The sequence below is a fragment of the Lacerta agilis genome, chromosome 17, assembly GCF_009819535.1.
Source record: "Lacerta agilis isolate rLacAgi1 chromosome 17, rLacAgi1.pri, whole genome shotgun sequence".
Classification (NCBI taxonomy): domain Eukaryota; kingdom Metazoa; phylum Chordata; class Lepidosauria; order Squamata; family Lacertidae; genus Lacerta; species Lacerta agilis.
Window position 1 is genome coordinate 18,534,058 of NC_046328.1, and position 15,313 is coordinate 18,549,370.

Below are 15,313 nucleotides of genomic sequence, written 5' to 3' on the forward strand. Positions count from 1 at the left end.
GACAGCACACTGCAATATAAGGGTGTCTTTCAACACAAGCTCTTGTGCAGGTAAAGGTAGAATGAGCAAGGCAGTGATATGACAAGGTTTATATAATTATGAATGGCATGGAGAGAGTTGAGAGGGATATATTTCTTTCTCAAATTCTGGCTTAATAAGCCAAGACACACACAAGCTCCATTCACCCACACACAGCCCCATCAAGTGAATGGGGAGACAAGTCAGGAAGCTGAAAGTTAACCACAGCTTCCCATTGCATGCAAATCAAGAACTGTGGTTCACAGCTTCCAAACAAGCCAGGATTTGAAAGCCAACTTTCAACCACAGCTTCATATCCCGGCTTGTTTGTGTTTGTAAGTAAATTGGAGCTTCACATACTGCCTTCTGTTCTGCAAGAATTTTGCATTTTTCATGGGCTTCCTCCTCATGTTTTCTCAACAGGTTCTCGAGCGCATCCTTGTCTGCAAGATCTTTTTTCATCTGGTGGTCAAGCACCTACAAGAAAAAGAAATACATGCTTACTTTCTTCCTTCGTGCCTATTGCCAGTCTTCATCAAGGGGACAGTTCCAGAATTAAGGCTGGTGCAAGACATTGTGGTGCCTGAATCTTTTCCTATGGCAAACTTTAGGAATATAAGGGAGCCGACCTACACCAAGTCTAACCACTGGTCCATCTAGCACAGGGCTGTCTATATTACACTGACTGGCAGTAGTTCTCTAGGAATTGGGGCAGGAGTCTTATGCAAAGCACTAGGCCCTTCCTCCTTTCTCACTTCAAAGAAAAGGGCCGTAGCATAGATGTAGAGCACAAACTTTGTGTATGAAAAGGTCCCAAGTTCAGTCCTCGCCACTGTCAGTTAAAGGATCCAGTAAGGACAACTACATCAACCCTTGGGTACTCGTTGTTAGCCAAAGTAGACAGTTACTTGAGCCAGTGGCCTAATGCAGCATACACCAGCTTCTTCTGCTCACATATGTTAAGTTAAATGAAACATTCTTCCCTTAATGAACATGGGACACTACTGGGAACTAATAAATGTGAAGGAGACAGATTTGATCTACTGGAGCTGACTTGGGAGAAAGCCACTTCCGCCCATGAGCAGGAGGTGGCGTTGCGGGTGTCACGACCCGAACACGTGCGTGCCCTTGCGCGATTGACTGGATTCCCGCCGTTCCCCCCCCCCCGGAGGCCGACCAATCCGGTCGACCAAGGGGCGTGGCTGGGCATCCCTTTAACTAGGAGACGGCGGGAATCCTTCCCCCTCTCCTTCTCTGCCCCCTAGCTGCATCGGTTCTGAAGCTGCTCAAAATTCCCACCAGCAATTTGTGCTCCATGGACACTCTGCCATTAAGAATTCCCAAAACCCACTGCACAAAGCAGTTTGGGCTGGGCCACCTCTGTTAAAGAGATCACACTCCCTCCAGTTACCAGGTGTGCTCAGGTCTGCTAAATAAAGTGTTTCGATATAATTCATTTTTCCTTCTGAAATATATCCAAAGGTGTTTTGATTTCGGAGAGCAAAGCGGCACAATATGCCATATTGGCTGTTAACAGGAATATCAACTGGGTTCCCAGTATAAAATACCAGGATTGCCTTTTTGTTACATCGTCAGAAATTACACCCTAGAAGCGTGGGTTTGAATTCCATTTCTGACAATCACCAGAAATTACATAGCAAACTAACTTCTAGTAGTGGTATGCATGCATTAGTATCTGCAAAATTGTTTTTAACCACTGCTAAAATGTGAGTATTTGGCAATTTGGAATTAATCTACCTTTCCCCCCACAGTCACATAGTTTGTGTGTTTCACAATATAAAAATATCTGTATTTTTTAAAGTTTGAAGGGGAACCTAAGATAATGCAGGTTGGAGTCTAACTGTTCAGGCTTCTATTACTGCTGTAGTCAAATACTTCAGTGCCCATTCTACTCTATGCCTTCTTTTCAAGTACCTGCTTCAATTTAAAGGCAGCATATAAGCGATTTTAGTAATAAATAGCAACAACCTGACATCCATATAACTTTTCCCCCTTTCCATGGTATTTAAGAAACATCTTTAAAAATCATGAATCATGCTTTAAGCAAAGGTGTTTTCAGCAATTTTAAGGAGTTCCCTTCACATATCAAACTACTGTGTAAAGGGACAGTAGCGCTACTCACACCATAAAGGGTGAGCTGGGGTGGGGAAACCAAAGGACAAAAATTGTGCAATTTGGGTTCCCCCAATAAATGGCGCCTATCATTTAATTGAGATGGTGCAGCATAATTTCACTTGTGTCCCCCCACCCCACCCCACCCCCCAAAAAGTGAGCAGATGCATCCCTTGAGTCACTGGCAGACAACACTGCTCTGAAAAAACTTGACTACAGTAGTACCTTGGTTCTCCAATGCCTTGGTACTCAAACAACTTGGAACCCAAACCGGAAGGAAGTGTTCCAGTTTGTGAACTTTTTCCAGAAGCCGAATGTGCTTCGTTTTGAGTGTTATGGTTCCAATTTGAGTGCCACACTTCCATTTTGAGTGTTCAGCTAAGGTCGCTCTGCTTCTGCTATTTATTTTGCATTTTTGCGGCTCTTTTTTGTTTTGTTTTTGTGACTCTGTGGAAACCAGTTCACCAACTGACTGATTGGTTGTGTGACTGCAGTACATTGTTTATTGCTTTCATTTTATGGATCAATGGTCTCGTTCGAGAGTAAAATTCATGTTAAATTGCTGCTTAACGGGTTGTTTTCAAAGTCTGGAACGGATTAATCCATTTTGCATTACTTTCTATGGGAAAGTGCGCCTTGGTTTCGGAACGCTTTGGTTATGGAACAGACTTCCGGAACGGATTAAGTTTGAGAACCAAGGCACCATTGTAGTTACGTGACCCCAAAACAGTGACTCTTTCCTCACTCCCCCTTTCTTATTTTCGGCCTCTTAGATTTCACAAATACCGTATTTTTCGCTCCATAAGACGCACCTTTTCCCTCCTAAAAAGTAAGGGGAAATATCTGTGCGTCTTATGGAGCAAATGGTGGTCTGGAAACTGTAGAAAAGGCTCCTTTTCCTTTAGAAGCTGCAGAAATGTGAGTTGAACCCCATAAAAACAGAGCTTTTCCTCTTTGCTTTTCCCCCTTTGCAAAAGGAGCTTTGCTTTTCCCCCTTTGCAAAAAAAGCTGCAAAACTTTTAGCTGATCCTCAAAAAAACAGGGCTTTTCCCTTTGCAAAAAAAGCTGCAAAACCTTTAGCTGATCCTCAAAAAAACAGGGCTTTTAGAGGAAAACCAGAAAAATATTTTTTATCTTGTTTCCTCCTCTAAAAACGAGGTGTGCTCTATGGTCCTATGGAGCGAAAAATATGGTAAGCAACACTTTATTAAACAGCATTGCAAAACTACTTCTGACACCTGCAAAGCAACCATCTCCAACCCCACACGGCACCACCAGCATGACAGAACTAGTCAGCTAAACACGTTTACCCACTCCAAACACTGAGAGAGACACAGAGACAATGCCTCAGAAGTGCAGGAGCAAGGGAGAAGGAAGCTGGAGATTTTAAAAGCACAACTACTTGGGGTTTTGTGCAGAGGGCCATGCATCTTTTAAGCATGCCTGAAGATAAAAAGGTATCTTTACTTTGATCCTTTCTTCATACATCTGCTCTTTCTGTTTCAGATGCAACTCCAGGTGTTGTGCAGAGAGCTGTGCCTCCCGATGCTTCTCCTCTAATTCCTGGAAACAAAGGTTTAAACACATCAAAGATTAAGGAAGAGGGGCACCACATACACACTCATGAAAATGCACACCACAAACTACACATTTCTTGCTCCGTGGGAGACAATTACAGGTCAGGCCTCAGCAGATAAACGCCCCATTTGGATGGCTCTTACCATGCTGTCACACAAGTACACATTTTTTAAGAGACTTAGGCTACAATTATTTTGCTCGGGAACAGGTCACTCACTCTCTTGATTTTGTCAGCCTGCACACAAAAAAAGAAGGGTTGAAACAGCAGGGTAAGAGCCAGACTTCCAACTGCACCAGTTTCCAAGGCCTTTGGCAAGTGATGCCATCAAGAACACGCTGAATGGTTCGAAACATTACTGAATCCCCTTGCATTCATGAGAGGCAAATGCCTGAAATGCATATTCATGAAAGTATATAAATAGTATGCAGCTGTTTAAACATTTTCTTGAGAAGCCAGCCACTTTAATGATTGTTTTGCAGTATTTCTAATGGCTTTTATGGTTTTCTATTGCTGTATGTCAACCTGAAATTTTATGCGAGGGTGGCATTTAAATACTTTTATAAATAACTCAACAACCTAAGTGAGATATTTGAATCCAAGGCCTGGAATGTAATGCCCTTATTTCAGTAAATAAACCCAGAACATCTCCTTCTAGGCCACAGAGTGCAGCTTCATATTTAACTTACAATCAGTATTATAGTGTGCATCTGTGTGCTTGTGGGTGTGTCTGGATCCTTCCCGAGTTGAGGAGTAGCCACTTAAAAGTCAATATAAGCTCAGAGGCAAAGATAAATAATTTTAAAGGATTGTTCTTCGCCCGTTACCATAGCCACTGACAGCATCCACCTACACTTCCAAAAAACCTCAGACAAAATGTATACTGTACTTGGCAATTCTCTCACTTGTCTAGCTTTAGTCTTTTTCAGAGCAGATCCCAGTTTGAGCGGGATCTTTTCTTAGTTAAGAGAAACGGTATGGTGCCCATTTTCCCAATAATTTAGGAAGTTTATTTATTTACTTCCCCACCGTTTCCTCCAAAGGGACCCCCAGTTCCCAGGTTTTGTGTTTGCTCAAGAGGAGATAGGAAGATACCCTGATTTGGGACAGCTCATCTAGAGGCATGTGAGAATATATTGAAAGGGAATCCCACCTTTAAAAAAAAAAAAAAAAGTGTCTAAAGCTGCTTGCAAACGAGACACATTTCATTGCCAGTTTGGATAGACCCCCAAAACCACACCTTGCTCTAAAAGAGTGGCTGCTTTAAAATGGAACTTCCGTTTTCTCGACTGTTGTCATCAACAACAACCGCTGTGGCCCGTCTACTATATGCACCAGCTTGCAAGGATGTTGTCAGCACCAACTAGAGAGAGTGAGGGTAATTTCCTATGCTGCAAGGCAGTGCTGAGGCTGATCCATCTGGCTGATCCAGTGGTTCGTTAAGCAAGAGGGGCCTTTCATCTCTCTGATGTGTCCTTTTCTAATGCCATCATTCATCTGCTGTGCCCTTCCTAATGTCGCCAATACCTCATCCTTCAAGGGCCACTTCAGATGTGACCCATTACCTCTTTGAAAAGCACCTTTTTGTAGGCAGAAGCATAGAAGCTGTGTGTGTATATTACCGTGCCTATTTTGCAGCATGCAGCATCCCTGAATGCTCCATGTATTATGACCTAATACATAAGAGGCTTCACAATTCAGTCCAGAATGGGTAAACAAAATCCAGGAAACTGATGGGCTGATTTCCCCAGGGAGACTTGCCCCCCTTCCCGACCTTTTTTAGTTTTAACCTACGCAATGAGAGGTTAAAAGGTGCGGCTTTTGTCTCAATCTGGTGCGTTGGACTTAACTGAATTCTGTTCTGAGCTTGGAATATCTCTGAATCACACGGGTCAAGAAGAAGCCTGCAACCCCACACTAATGATACAAGGACATGAAACTGCTGTACCCTCCCCCTCTGGAAAGGTTTAAGCAGTTCAAACACCTACTGTTGAACCTTTAATTACAAGAAGGTATAGATAACGTTGTTGTTGTTGTTGTTTTCTCATTTGATTGCCTACTTGGAAGCAGCTACCTCTTTTATAAATAAAGATGTTCTGGATTTATTTTAGACTTTTCAAACTGTCTTATTGCAAAGGCTTTATGTATAAGCCTAAGCAGGTTTCATACTATTGAGAGCTTGAGGTCTAAAGAGAAAAGTAGAGGGTACACAAACTCCTCAAGCTTAGCCCTCCCTCACCCTGAATTTTCTCAAATTAACATCGTCGTCGTCTGGTTTTGTTTTTGCAGCAGCCTTTAGAGGATGATGGCAGTGATCTGCTGAAATAGCTTCTCTACAATTAAGCAGGTTTTTTAAAAAATAAAAAAATGTTCTGTTCCCTTCCCACCTCTCTCCCCAGGGAGGCCCGCCTGGCACTAATCTTGCCATCGTTTCAGTGCCCAGCAAATATGTTTTTGTTTTCCTGGGCATTTGGGCCTCACAAATGATACACAGTCTCATTCAATCTGTTTTTAAATCTGTTTATGTGGTTTTATTTTTTGCTTTGTTGTAAATTGTTTAGGGGTGCTTGTGTGATTTAGATTAGTAAAGCCCTGCTACAGAAGCTAAGAGCATGTGTAGGCGTCCATATACCTTGGGAACCCTCACAGGGGGCAAAAGACAGTATAACTCTTTCTATAAACAAACAAAAATGAGCAGGCATATATGCATATTCCTGAGTGCAGACAGGCATACAACCACAATGTATATACGGCTGCACGCATAAGCAAATGGAGGATTATGTGCACACACAGATGCATGTCTAAGGATATGAACAGGCGAGAGTGTGGCATACACGCACCTACACACACACAGTTTTTGGACAACGAGACTGATGCAAAACGAATGAATTTGAAACTGCTGAAATGTCCCTGGGTTGATCCTGCAGCAACAGCTGCAAGACCCTCTGCCTGGCTCCCCGGTGAACAAAATTCATTAAGTAACAATGGTGAGCATCATAAACAAAAAGTGAAATTCATATACAGCAAAGAAAGAAATCCTTTCTCTCCCGTCTGCCATGCACTGAGAAGCATCCAACCATTTATATTTGGAGAAGAAAGAGTTACGATGACTCATCCGGTTCTTCAACAGGGAAGATGCAGCAGACATTGCAACACAGGAGAGGTTGCCAAGACTTCCCAAGCTGGGCTCTGCAGATTTTATTGTCACACAACTCAAAACACAGGATGGGTACGGAGTTTACGAAACATGTTTTATTTGAGTTCTAGAGCTTCTGTCGAAGCAACTGGAAATTGTAAGTCTCTCTGACGTGGCAAGCAGGCATTCTGAAATGACGTTGCAGAAAGGGTTCCTATCAAATTCCACTTATAATGGAATCTGAGAGTGCTACCAAGTGAGTGGACAGGGATTTCACTGGAACCTATATTGCTTCTGACCAGCTCTGCCTAGTTCCCTCAATGTTGCCACATTTATGGCCAGTAGAGCATGAATAAGATAAACTTATGTGCACTTCACTTAGCTGTGCCACAGCTATCTCGCATGGGTGCAATTTGCCTGGTTGCACTGCAGCATGGGCACTGTAGTGTAATGCAGATTACCTGTGACAGGATGCAGATGATTTCGGCCTATGTCTTGATCTTGCTGAGGTGGGTAAGCCCAGGCACAGTCTCCAGGTCAGGGCTCACATGACTGCATGTTCCTCCATACAATAAGGTTCCTTTCATAAGAATATGAACGTAACAGGCCTCTCTGTGCTGCTACTCAGCAGCTGGCATTCAGAGGCACATCTTGAGACATGTACTTGGGTTTAAAGTGGGATTAAAAGCATCTAAAACCAGATTTGCAGGGAAGGAGGACACTGGCACAACATTATCCCTTGCTAGTTTGCTATGTGGAGCAATTCCTTTATTTTGGTACTGAAGAACATTCCATCATGTGAACCATGGTGTGAAGTGGTACATCCCATACATAGATCTCATTGAGAACTAGGCACTAGTGAATCAAGGCTAAGAGAATCTGGGCCCCATATAATCCTAATAATAAATAATGTCAGTCTGACTGTATCAGCCCAGAAGAGACAGAGAACAGGAGGACAGCCTCTGGGCCCTGTCTTGCTACAAAAAGCAGCTATAGGTTAATTGAGAAAAAAATATCCAAGGCCTTCTACCAGCTTCCATGTGTCTTCAGTTACAGGTAGGTAGCTGTGAAGTGTGCATGCACACGAAAGCTCATACCAAGAACAAACTTAGTTGGTCTCTAAGGTGCTATTGGAAGGATTTTTTATTTTTTTATTTTTTATTTTGTTTTGACATGTGTCTTCAGTTTGCTGTCAGCCACTGAGAAGCCAGCTGAACTCTTCCTTCTGCCATAGCAGCAGTCATGTTAAGGTAAAGGGACCCCTGACCATTAGGTCCAGTCGTGTCTGACTCTGGGGTTACGGCGCTCATCTTGCTTTATTGGCCGAGGGAGACGGTGTACAGCTTCCGGGTCATGTGGCCAGCATGACTAAGCTGCTTCTGGTGAACCAGAGCAGCGCACGGAAACGCCGCTTACCTTCCCACCAGAGCGGTACCTATTTATCTACTTGCACTTTGACATGCTTTCGAACTGCTAGGTGGGCAGGAGCTGGGACCAAGCAACGGGAGCTCACCCCGTCACGGGGATTCGAACTGCCGACCTTCTGATCAGCAAGCCCTAGGCTCCGTGGTTTAACCCAAAGCGCCACCCGGTTCTGTACAAAAGGCCTCTCACACTAAATGTTCAGCCCTGAACCAAGCGCCCAAGAATCTGCATGAAATCCCTTCATTTGGTTTCACCTGGCTCCGGCTACACCTTTTAACATCTAGAAAAAACTTTTTAAAATGTTAACACTTCCCACTGCATCTTATGGAGCTAGAAACTGTGCCCACTATCCCACTCCAGTCTCCCAATCTACCATTTTGTAATCACTACCCACCAAAATTTTATCCGCCATCTGCTGGATCTGCTGAGATTTCGTCTGGATATCTTCCTTCAGTCGGTTCTCTCTGCGTTCAACCGTTTCCAATCGCTTCACTTGGTTCTCCAGAGAATGGCGCCTTTCCTGTCCGACATTCAGGAAAGCAGAATTGAGGCTAAAGGAGCCCTGGGTGTTCACACAGCAAGTAGCAGTCACAGTAGAACCATTTCAGTACAGCTCCCTAAATTACATACCCACCCACCTCTTTAAAGTTTAATTTAAAAAGTAAATCCAGCACAAAAAATTCTTTAGAGAAAAAACAGAACTTGAACACAGAAACAAGGAAAATATTGTTTGCTTTAAAAACAAAAAACCAATTATTTCATTTGACACAACATAGTCCAGTTCAGATATAAAAATAAAGGATGGTTTACGGCAGGTGTGGGGGGACATGTTGCTGAACTACAACTCCCATAATCCCTGGTCATTGACCATGTTTGCTAAAACAAAAGAAGAGCCTGATGGATCAGGCCAACCGTCCATCTGGTACAGCATCCTGTTCTCACAATAACCAACCAGATGCCCATAGGACTCCCACAAGCAGGACCTGGGCAGCACAGAATTCCCCGTCCCTCATTTCCAGCAACTGGCATTCAGAAGCATTACTGCCTCCAACTGGGCAGGAAAAGCATTACCATTGTGGGTAGTAGTTCTGGAGGGTCAGTGTTACAAGCACAAGCCAATATAAGTCTCAGGCTCACACAGAAGAGGGGTTTAATAAACCTTCCATTCCTGGTTTAGTCTAAAAGAGCAGCTTCCCATTTCAACCAAACTCAAGAAGCCTGACCTGTACAACCCACAGGGAGTTAAATAAGCCAGGATATCAAACCAAGGATGTGATTTGGTATGCCTGAAGTGGACTTTCTGGTTACTCACAACATCTTAAAAGTTAAAAGCTTTTGCCAACCTCTGCTTCGAGCAATTTCTTTTTCATGCCTTCGTTAGAGTCTTCCCGGTTTTGCAACTTCTCCAGTTCTTTCTCGGCTCTTTCTTTCGCTTGGCGTATGTTCTGAAGGAGTTCAGTGGCCTCCGAGCTGGCTTTCATTGCCTTGAAGAACAGACAGAATAATGCTAAAGTTTTTAACGTGTATAAGATCGCAAGCGCCAATATTCAGCATTTCAGTAACAACTTAATGAAGCAGTTAATCAGTGACAGAATTTGATACTACAGTGTGTGTGTGTGTGTGTGTGTGTGGAATAAGCATTCAAAGCATTACTCAAACTCTGAACGCTGTACTAGAATACTACTGACAGACGCTTAGAAAGTTGAGGTAATTTTAATCTGTTTTAGTATTTTAACTTTCGCATGTTTTAAAGTAGGGTTGTAATGTTTTTTTTAATGCTCTTACTGTTAAATCTTTTGTAAACCACTTTGAGGTTTTTACAGTCAAGCATTCTCTAAATTTTATGCAAAAATAAAAAATAAAAATATATTAATCCACACAAGTTTCCAGAAACTGAACTAGACTTATTGACCCAAGTAATAATAGTACATACAGTTAAAACCTTAATGGAAAGCATTAATATAATTGCACGGCAGATGAGCAGACTTTCCAATTTCCTCAGTGTTCACCTGTTATGCTTGCTGCAATTTATGGCAATTGCCTTTGCTTTAATTTGTCAGGCACCAATGGGAAAGTGGCAGGGAGAAGAGATGGCAACTGACTGCTAGGCTCTGACGCAGGTTGGTGGAGCGGCTAGTTTTGGGAAGGCCCTAGCTAAACAAAACACATCTTAAGCAAAGCATGACAAGGCTTCTTAAACCACCGTTGAACGACTGCAGTGCAAAGTGCTTCCACGCCTAATACCAGAACAACTCATAGCCAATACTTCCACGGGGCGATACCCACCTTCAAATAAGACTGCATCGTTTCTGCTCAACCTGAAGCAGGCAGCAACACCCCCCTGCAAAAGTGCAATACTTCACATCTACTTAATTACTCATTAGTGTGACAGGTGCTGTTGCGCCTCCTGCCTGGTAATGAAGCTCATGTGAATATATGCTGGTGAATATATGCTGGTCGGCTTGCCCACAGTAAATGAACGGCTAACCAGCAAGTAATTAAATCTGAAGTACTACAACTGAGAGCATCCCTTTTGCAGAACTGGAAAAACATAGCTGTAAAATAGCAGACGGATCCCCACATGTATGTTTTGACATTCTGATCAGGGCCGTCTCAAAGGGATCGTGCGCCCTGGTGGGCCGCCTCTCCGCCCACCTCCCTCCCGCGCTGGCCGCCCCTCGGGAGGGGGGGGTGGGCGAGCGGGGGATGGGGGCGTGGCGCTGCAAGCCGGCCACCCTCCGGCGCCCCAGCTGGAGCGCTGGGAAGGGCGCGCAAAGCCCCACGCTGCTCCAGCGCCACGTCCATCATCCCCCGAGGGGCGGCCAGCGCGGGAGTGAGGTGGGCGAGCGGGGAATGAGGGGCGTGGCGCTGCAAGCCGGCCACCCTCCGGAGCCCCAGCTGGAGCGCTGGGAAGGGCGCGCAAAGCCCCGCGCTGCTCCAACGCCACGTCCATCATCCCCCGAGGGGCGGCCAGCGCGGGAGGGAGGCGGGCGAGCGGGGGATGAGGGGCGTGGCGCTGCAAGCCGGCCACCCTCCGGAGCCCCAGCTGGAGCGCTGGGAAGGGCGCGCAAAGCCCCGCGCTGCTCCAACGCCACGTCCATCATCCCCCGAGGGGCGGCCAGCGCGGGAGGGAGGCGGGCGAGCGGGGGATGAGGGGCGTGGCGCTGGAGCGGCGCGGAGCTTTGCGCGCCCTTCCCAGCACTCCAGCTGGGGCTCCGGAGGGTGGCCGGCTTGCAGCGCCACGCCCCTCATCCCCCACTCGCCCACCTCCCTCCCGCGCTGGCCGCCCCTCGGGGGATGATGGACGTGGCGCTGGAGCAGCGCGGGGCTTTGCGCGCCCTTCCCAGCGCTCCAGCTGGGGCTCCGGAGGGTGGCTGGCTTGCAGTGCCAGGCCCCTCATCCCCCGCCCCATAGGGGCGGGGGCAGGTTGGTGAGGGGGCGCCCGGTATGCCGGCGGGCTCGCGGGGGCGCCCCTGGGGGGCCTGGCGCCCTGGTGCACCGCGCCACCTGCCCCTATGAATGAGACGGCTCTGATTCTGATATTGTATTTTTTCATCTTTGCATAGCTGGGAAAATATCCCCCAAACTCCTAAAATTACTCTGCGCAACAAAAGTTAGGCTGAAATTTTACTGTCCTTTGACAACTGGAAGCACATGTGGCCAATCCATGGCCCATATTTAGCTCTTGCGGGTGCCCAATGTAGCTCCAACGCCACAGCTACTGATTTCAGTGCATCTGCCCTGCCTGCCCTCTTGTAGAATGCTACATTTCCTGTTTCCAGGCCAAGAGCGCTCCTGGTATGCTTTATGGTCAGACAGCATCACATTTTGGTGTTCTCTGTTCAGATTTAGAGGAGGAAGGTGTGACCGAAGTGAGAGCAGAGTTGAAATGGGGGAGTTAAAGCCCAATCCAACCTCCCCTGTGTGTCCTTGCCATACCTCCCCCCCCACATATGCACAAGTGTGTTTGAGAATGAGCTGCGGCTCTGCACCAGCCACACCCACTACCACGCTATGCCATGCCTTATCTTTCAACCTGTACACAGCACTTCGAAATGTTTTGGATGCTCTACAAGTGATAAACAGCAACATCTCTAACTCATGAAGTAGGTTAGGAAATTAGCAGCTTGTCAGGCAAGAATAGCCAGGACTCCTTAGCCTAAGTCTCTACACATATCCACTGCGTAATGGCAGTTCCTTCCTCTGCAAGAAGTCTAATGCAAAGGGGAAACACTCAGCAGAGAGGTAGGCTTATGTTGGTGGCAAAAGTGTCCATGCATTTTGCAACCACATGTGTACAATTGTGTTATGCAGTTTGAGGCTTTGAATAGCAGTAAGGCAAGGTTTGCTGTTCAGCTGTAGACTGGCATGTTATTTGCATGGGATTACAGGAGTTCTTTTTGGCCTTTGCACAGTAATTACAGATAAAAGGAGATGGCAAACTTTTTTGCTTTTTTAAAAAAACCTTTTAAATAGAAGAAAATGGAGAAAATAGAAGGTAAATTGTGAGTGGTTTATGTGCCTTTGATTCCATGGGAAATGACTCTGTGTGTGTGTGCCCACGATAGCTTTCCACCAGGCCAATGCAAACCTCATCATGAAAAAGGTCCACACCCCTACATGAAACACACACACAGGTTCCCTTTACAAGAGAAATTAAGTTCAGTTTTAGTGTCTCATTAGTGCTGAACGTGTCTCAGATTGCTCAGGGGCTGCTCTAAAAGGTTTCACACTTTGTATGCAAAGTTCCAGAATAGATGCAACACTGTCCACAAATTATGATTTGGCACCCACCCCATTCATGAAAAGTAGATCCAAATTAAGCAGTCGCAATCTGTTGCTGCTTCACTGGTTTCATTCTATTTTTATAGTGTGGCCCCCAGTACTGAAAAAGCTCACACCTGGTGCAGAGCGCCTGATCTGGCCTCCCAGAGTTAAATCTCTACCAAATATTCCAATTCTGGCTCAGCTTCGGTTTTAAAAATAAACATAGGATGACATGTTGTGAAGAGGAGAAAGCACTGAGATCATCACGATTTTGGATCCCAATCCCCCACCCTTCTTCTCCCTTTCCTATCCAAAGCACAATGACTAATTCTGTTTTTGAACACGAGACACCACTCCTCCCCTCCTCTGCATTACGGCTTGCTGGTAAGTCTAAGGAGGAGATGTATAAACTGCATAAGAAGCGACTCACAACTTTTAACTCGCACGCAAAAGCAATCAATTCTCTTAACACGCACCTATCCAAACCTTACCTTTGTCAGCTTCTCCTGTAGCTCCTGGATTTTGACCTGCTGTTCTGCATTCACCTACAAGGAAGAAAGAGGCGTGGAGATACTAGGTAGTGTAATGCTACATTGAATCATTTCAATCCAATGACTGCAGTCCCCCGTCCCCCCACACTCTCATGTGACGCTTTCTTAAAGCAGGTCCTCTTGACTAAGTAAGGCATCCTCCTCCTGGGTGCTGTTGAATTACAACTCCCATCAATCCCAGCCAACACAGCCAATGGTCAGGGATGATGGGGGCCGAAGTTCAGCAATATCTGCAGAGTACCGTATCAGCTACCCCAGTTGTCCAATGGAATATGGAGAACAAAAAGGGACCCAGTTTGATTCTGGTTGGCTAGCAAAATATTTCTGGGAATGGTACAAAGTTTCTCTTTGCAAGGTGGAAAGGACTGGGGGTTGGTAAAAAGCCATTTGGGAATATGGAGCATTCATTACTTTTCTGGCAATAAGCCATGTTTGGAAAGCAACACCTAGAAGGACCAGAGGTCTAAGGAAAATAGGGTTTGGCTGGTTGCTTATCTACCAACAACACTGCCCACTTGTTCTCCTGCTGCCCCTGGGCCCAATCCTCACTTCAACCAAGGAAAGGAAATGACAGCTCAAGTGAGCTGGCAGAGATGGCTGCCACTCTTTCTCACTCCCATTGATTGATCTACTCTGCTCGCCCTTCTTGGCCAGAGGAAGAGAATAGGAGGCAAATGTGAAAAGGAATAGCAGTAGAGCCAAAGGCTCAACAATGCCTACCCAGATGCCAGCTCTGCACCTAAGCAAGATGTCAGGGGTTGGCAAGACACTGATGAGTGTGCAAGTGGGGGAAGAGGGGCTGAAGTCTGACTCAGGAGAGGGGGCAGTGAATTGTGGGGAACTGTTGTTGCCAGGAGGCAAGAGTCGGAGGCTGGGAAGGCTTCAGAGCTGGAGGGTGGAGAACAGGATGGATGGATCAGAAGAAAAGGAGGAAGAGGCAGGTCAGGCAAGTGAAGGGCATGGAGCTCCCCCACCCTCTCCTGCACCATTGTTTCCTAGAACCAGGAGCGGATTGCAGAGGGGTGAGCAGGGGAAGCTTCCACATAGGCACAGACTTTGGCTACATGCGCGCAGCCCATCAGGGGGAGGTATATAAACTGGTAGAGGAGGAGTGGCCCCCTGTCTCTGCAACTACTCCATTGAGTGACTACCTGGGAATAGCTGCCTAGACACTAGTCCTATGCGTGGGCGTTCAGATCCATAGAAATGATGATGTGTCAGCTTTGATAATAAGGAGTTAACCACGTATCTGCCATGTCCACTCCTTTGGCTGGGGAGCGCTTTTGACACAAACCTACGTCTCCTTGGCACTGCAGACCACAGTACTCCAGTACTACCAGCCCCTTCTTTCTGGCATTCAATTCACAGTTCAACTTTCTCCTTGGGTGCTCCTTTCTTCATCTCCCTGCCCGTTTTCTCTGGTCTCAGGGTTTCAGTCTACTGCCCCACCCTTCGCTTTTAGCCAGCTTCCCTATCAATTCAGAAGCAGCACTCTTGCCTCCATCCCTTCCTGCTAACACACTGGCCTACAGGGTTTTCTCCCTGTAGCGCCTCAAATTTCTCAACTCCAGATCTCCGTTTCATATCCCTACCCTTCCTTAAAAGTTCCTGGGTGGTACCCAACTAAACAGCTCCACTAGCACCATGAGTTTCAGCTGTGCAATGGACCGACCCTGCCCCCATTTCTCCCTGTGTGCCCCTAAACTT

At 46.0% G+C, this 15,313-nt stretch overlaps 1 protein-coding gene across 9 annotated transcripts in view; it reads right to left on the reverse strand.

The window, feature by feature from the left end:
• Window positions 1-15,313, reverse strand: part of CIT (citron rho-interacting serine/threonine kinase) — a 99,832-nt gene that overhangs the window by 47,781 nt on the left and 36,738 nt on the right. For all 9 annotated transcript variants that reach the window (XM_033136047.1, XM_033136044.1, XM_033136041.1 and 6 more), the window contains exons 16-20: window positions 13,547-13,600; window positions 9,632-9,772; window positions 8,683-8,808; window positions 3,619-3,714; window positions 379-495 (exon numbers count right to left, since the gene is read on the reverse strand). In XM_033136047.1, coding sequence (XP_032991938.1) covers window positions 379-495; window positions 3,619-3,714; window positions 8,683-8,808; window positions 9,632-9,772; window positions 13,547-13,600 — 534 coding nt within the window. The remainder of the gene's footprint in view (window positions 1-378; window positions 496-3,618; window positions 3,715-8,682; window positions 8,809-9,631; window positions 9,773-13,546; window positions 13,601-15,313) is intronic.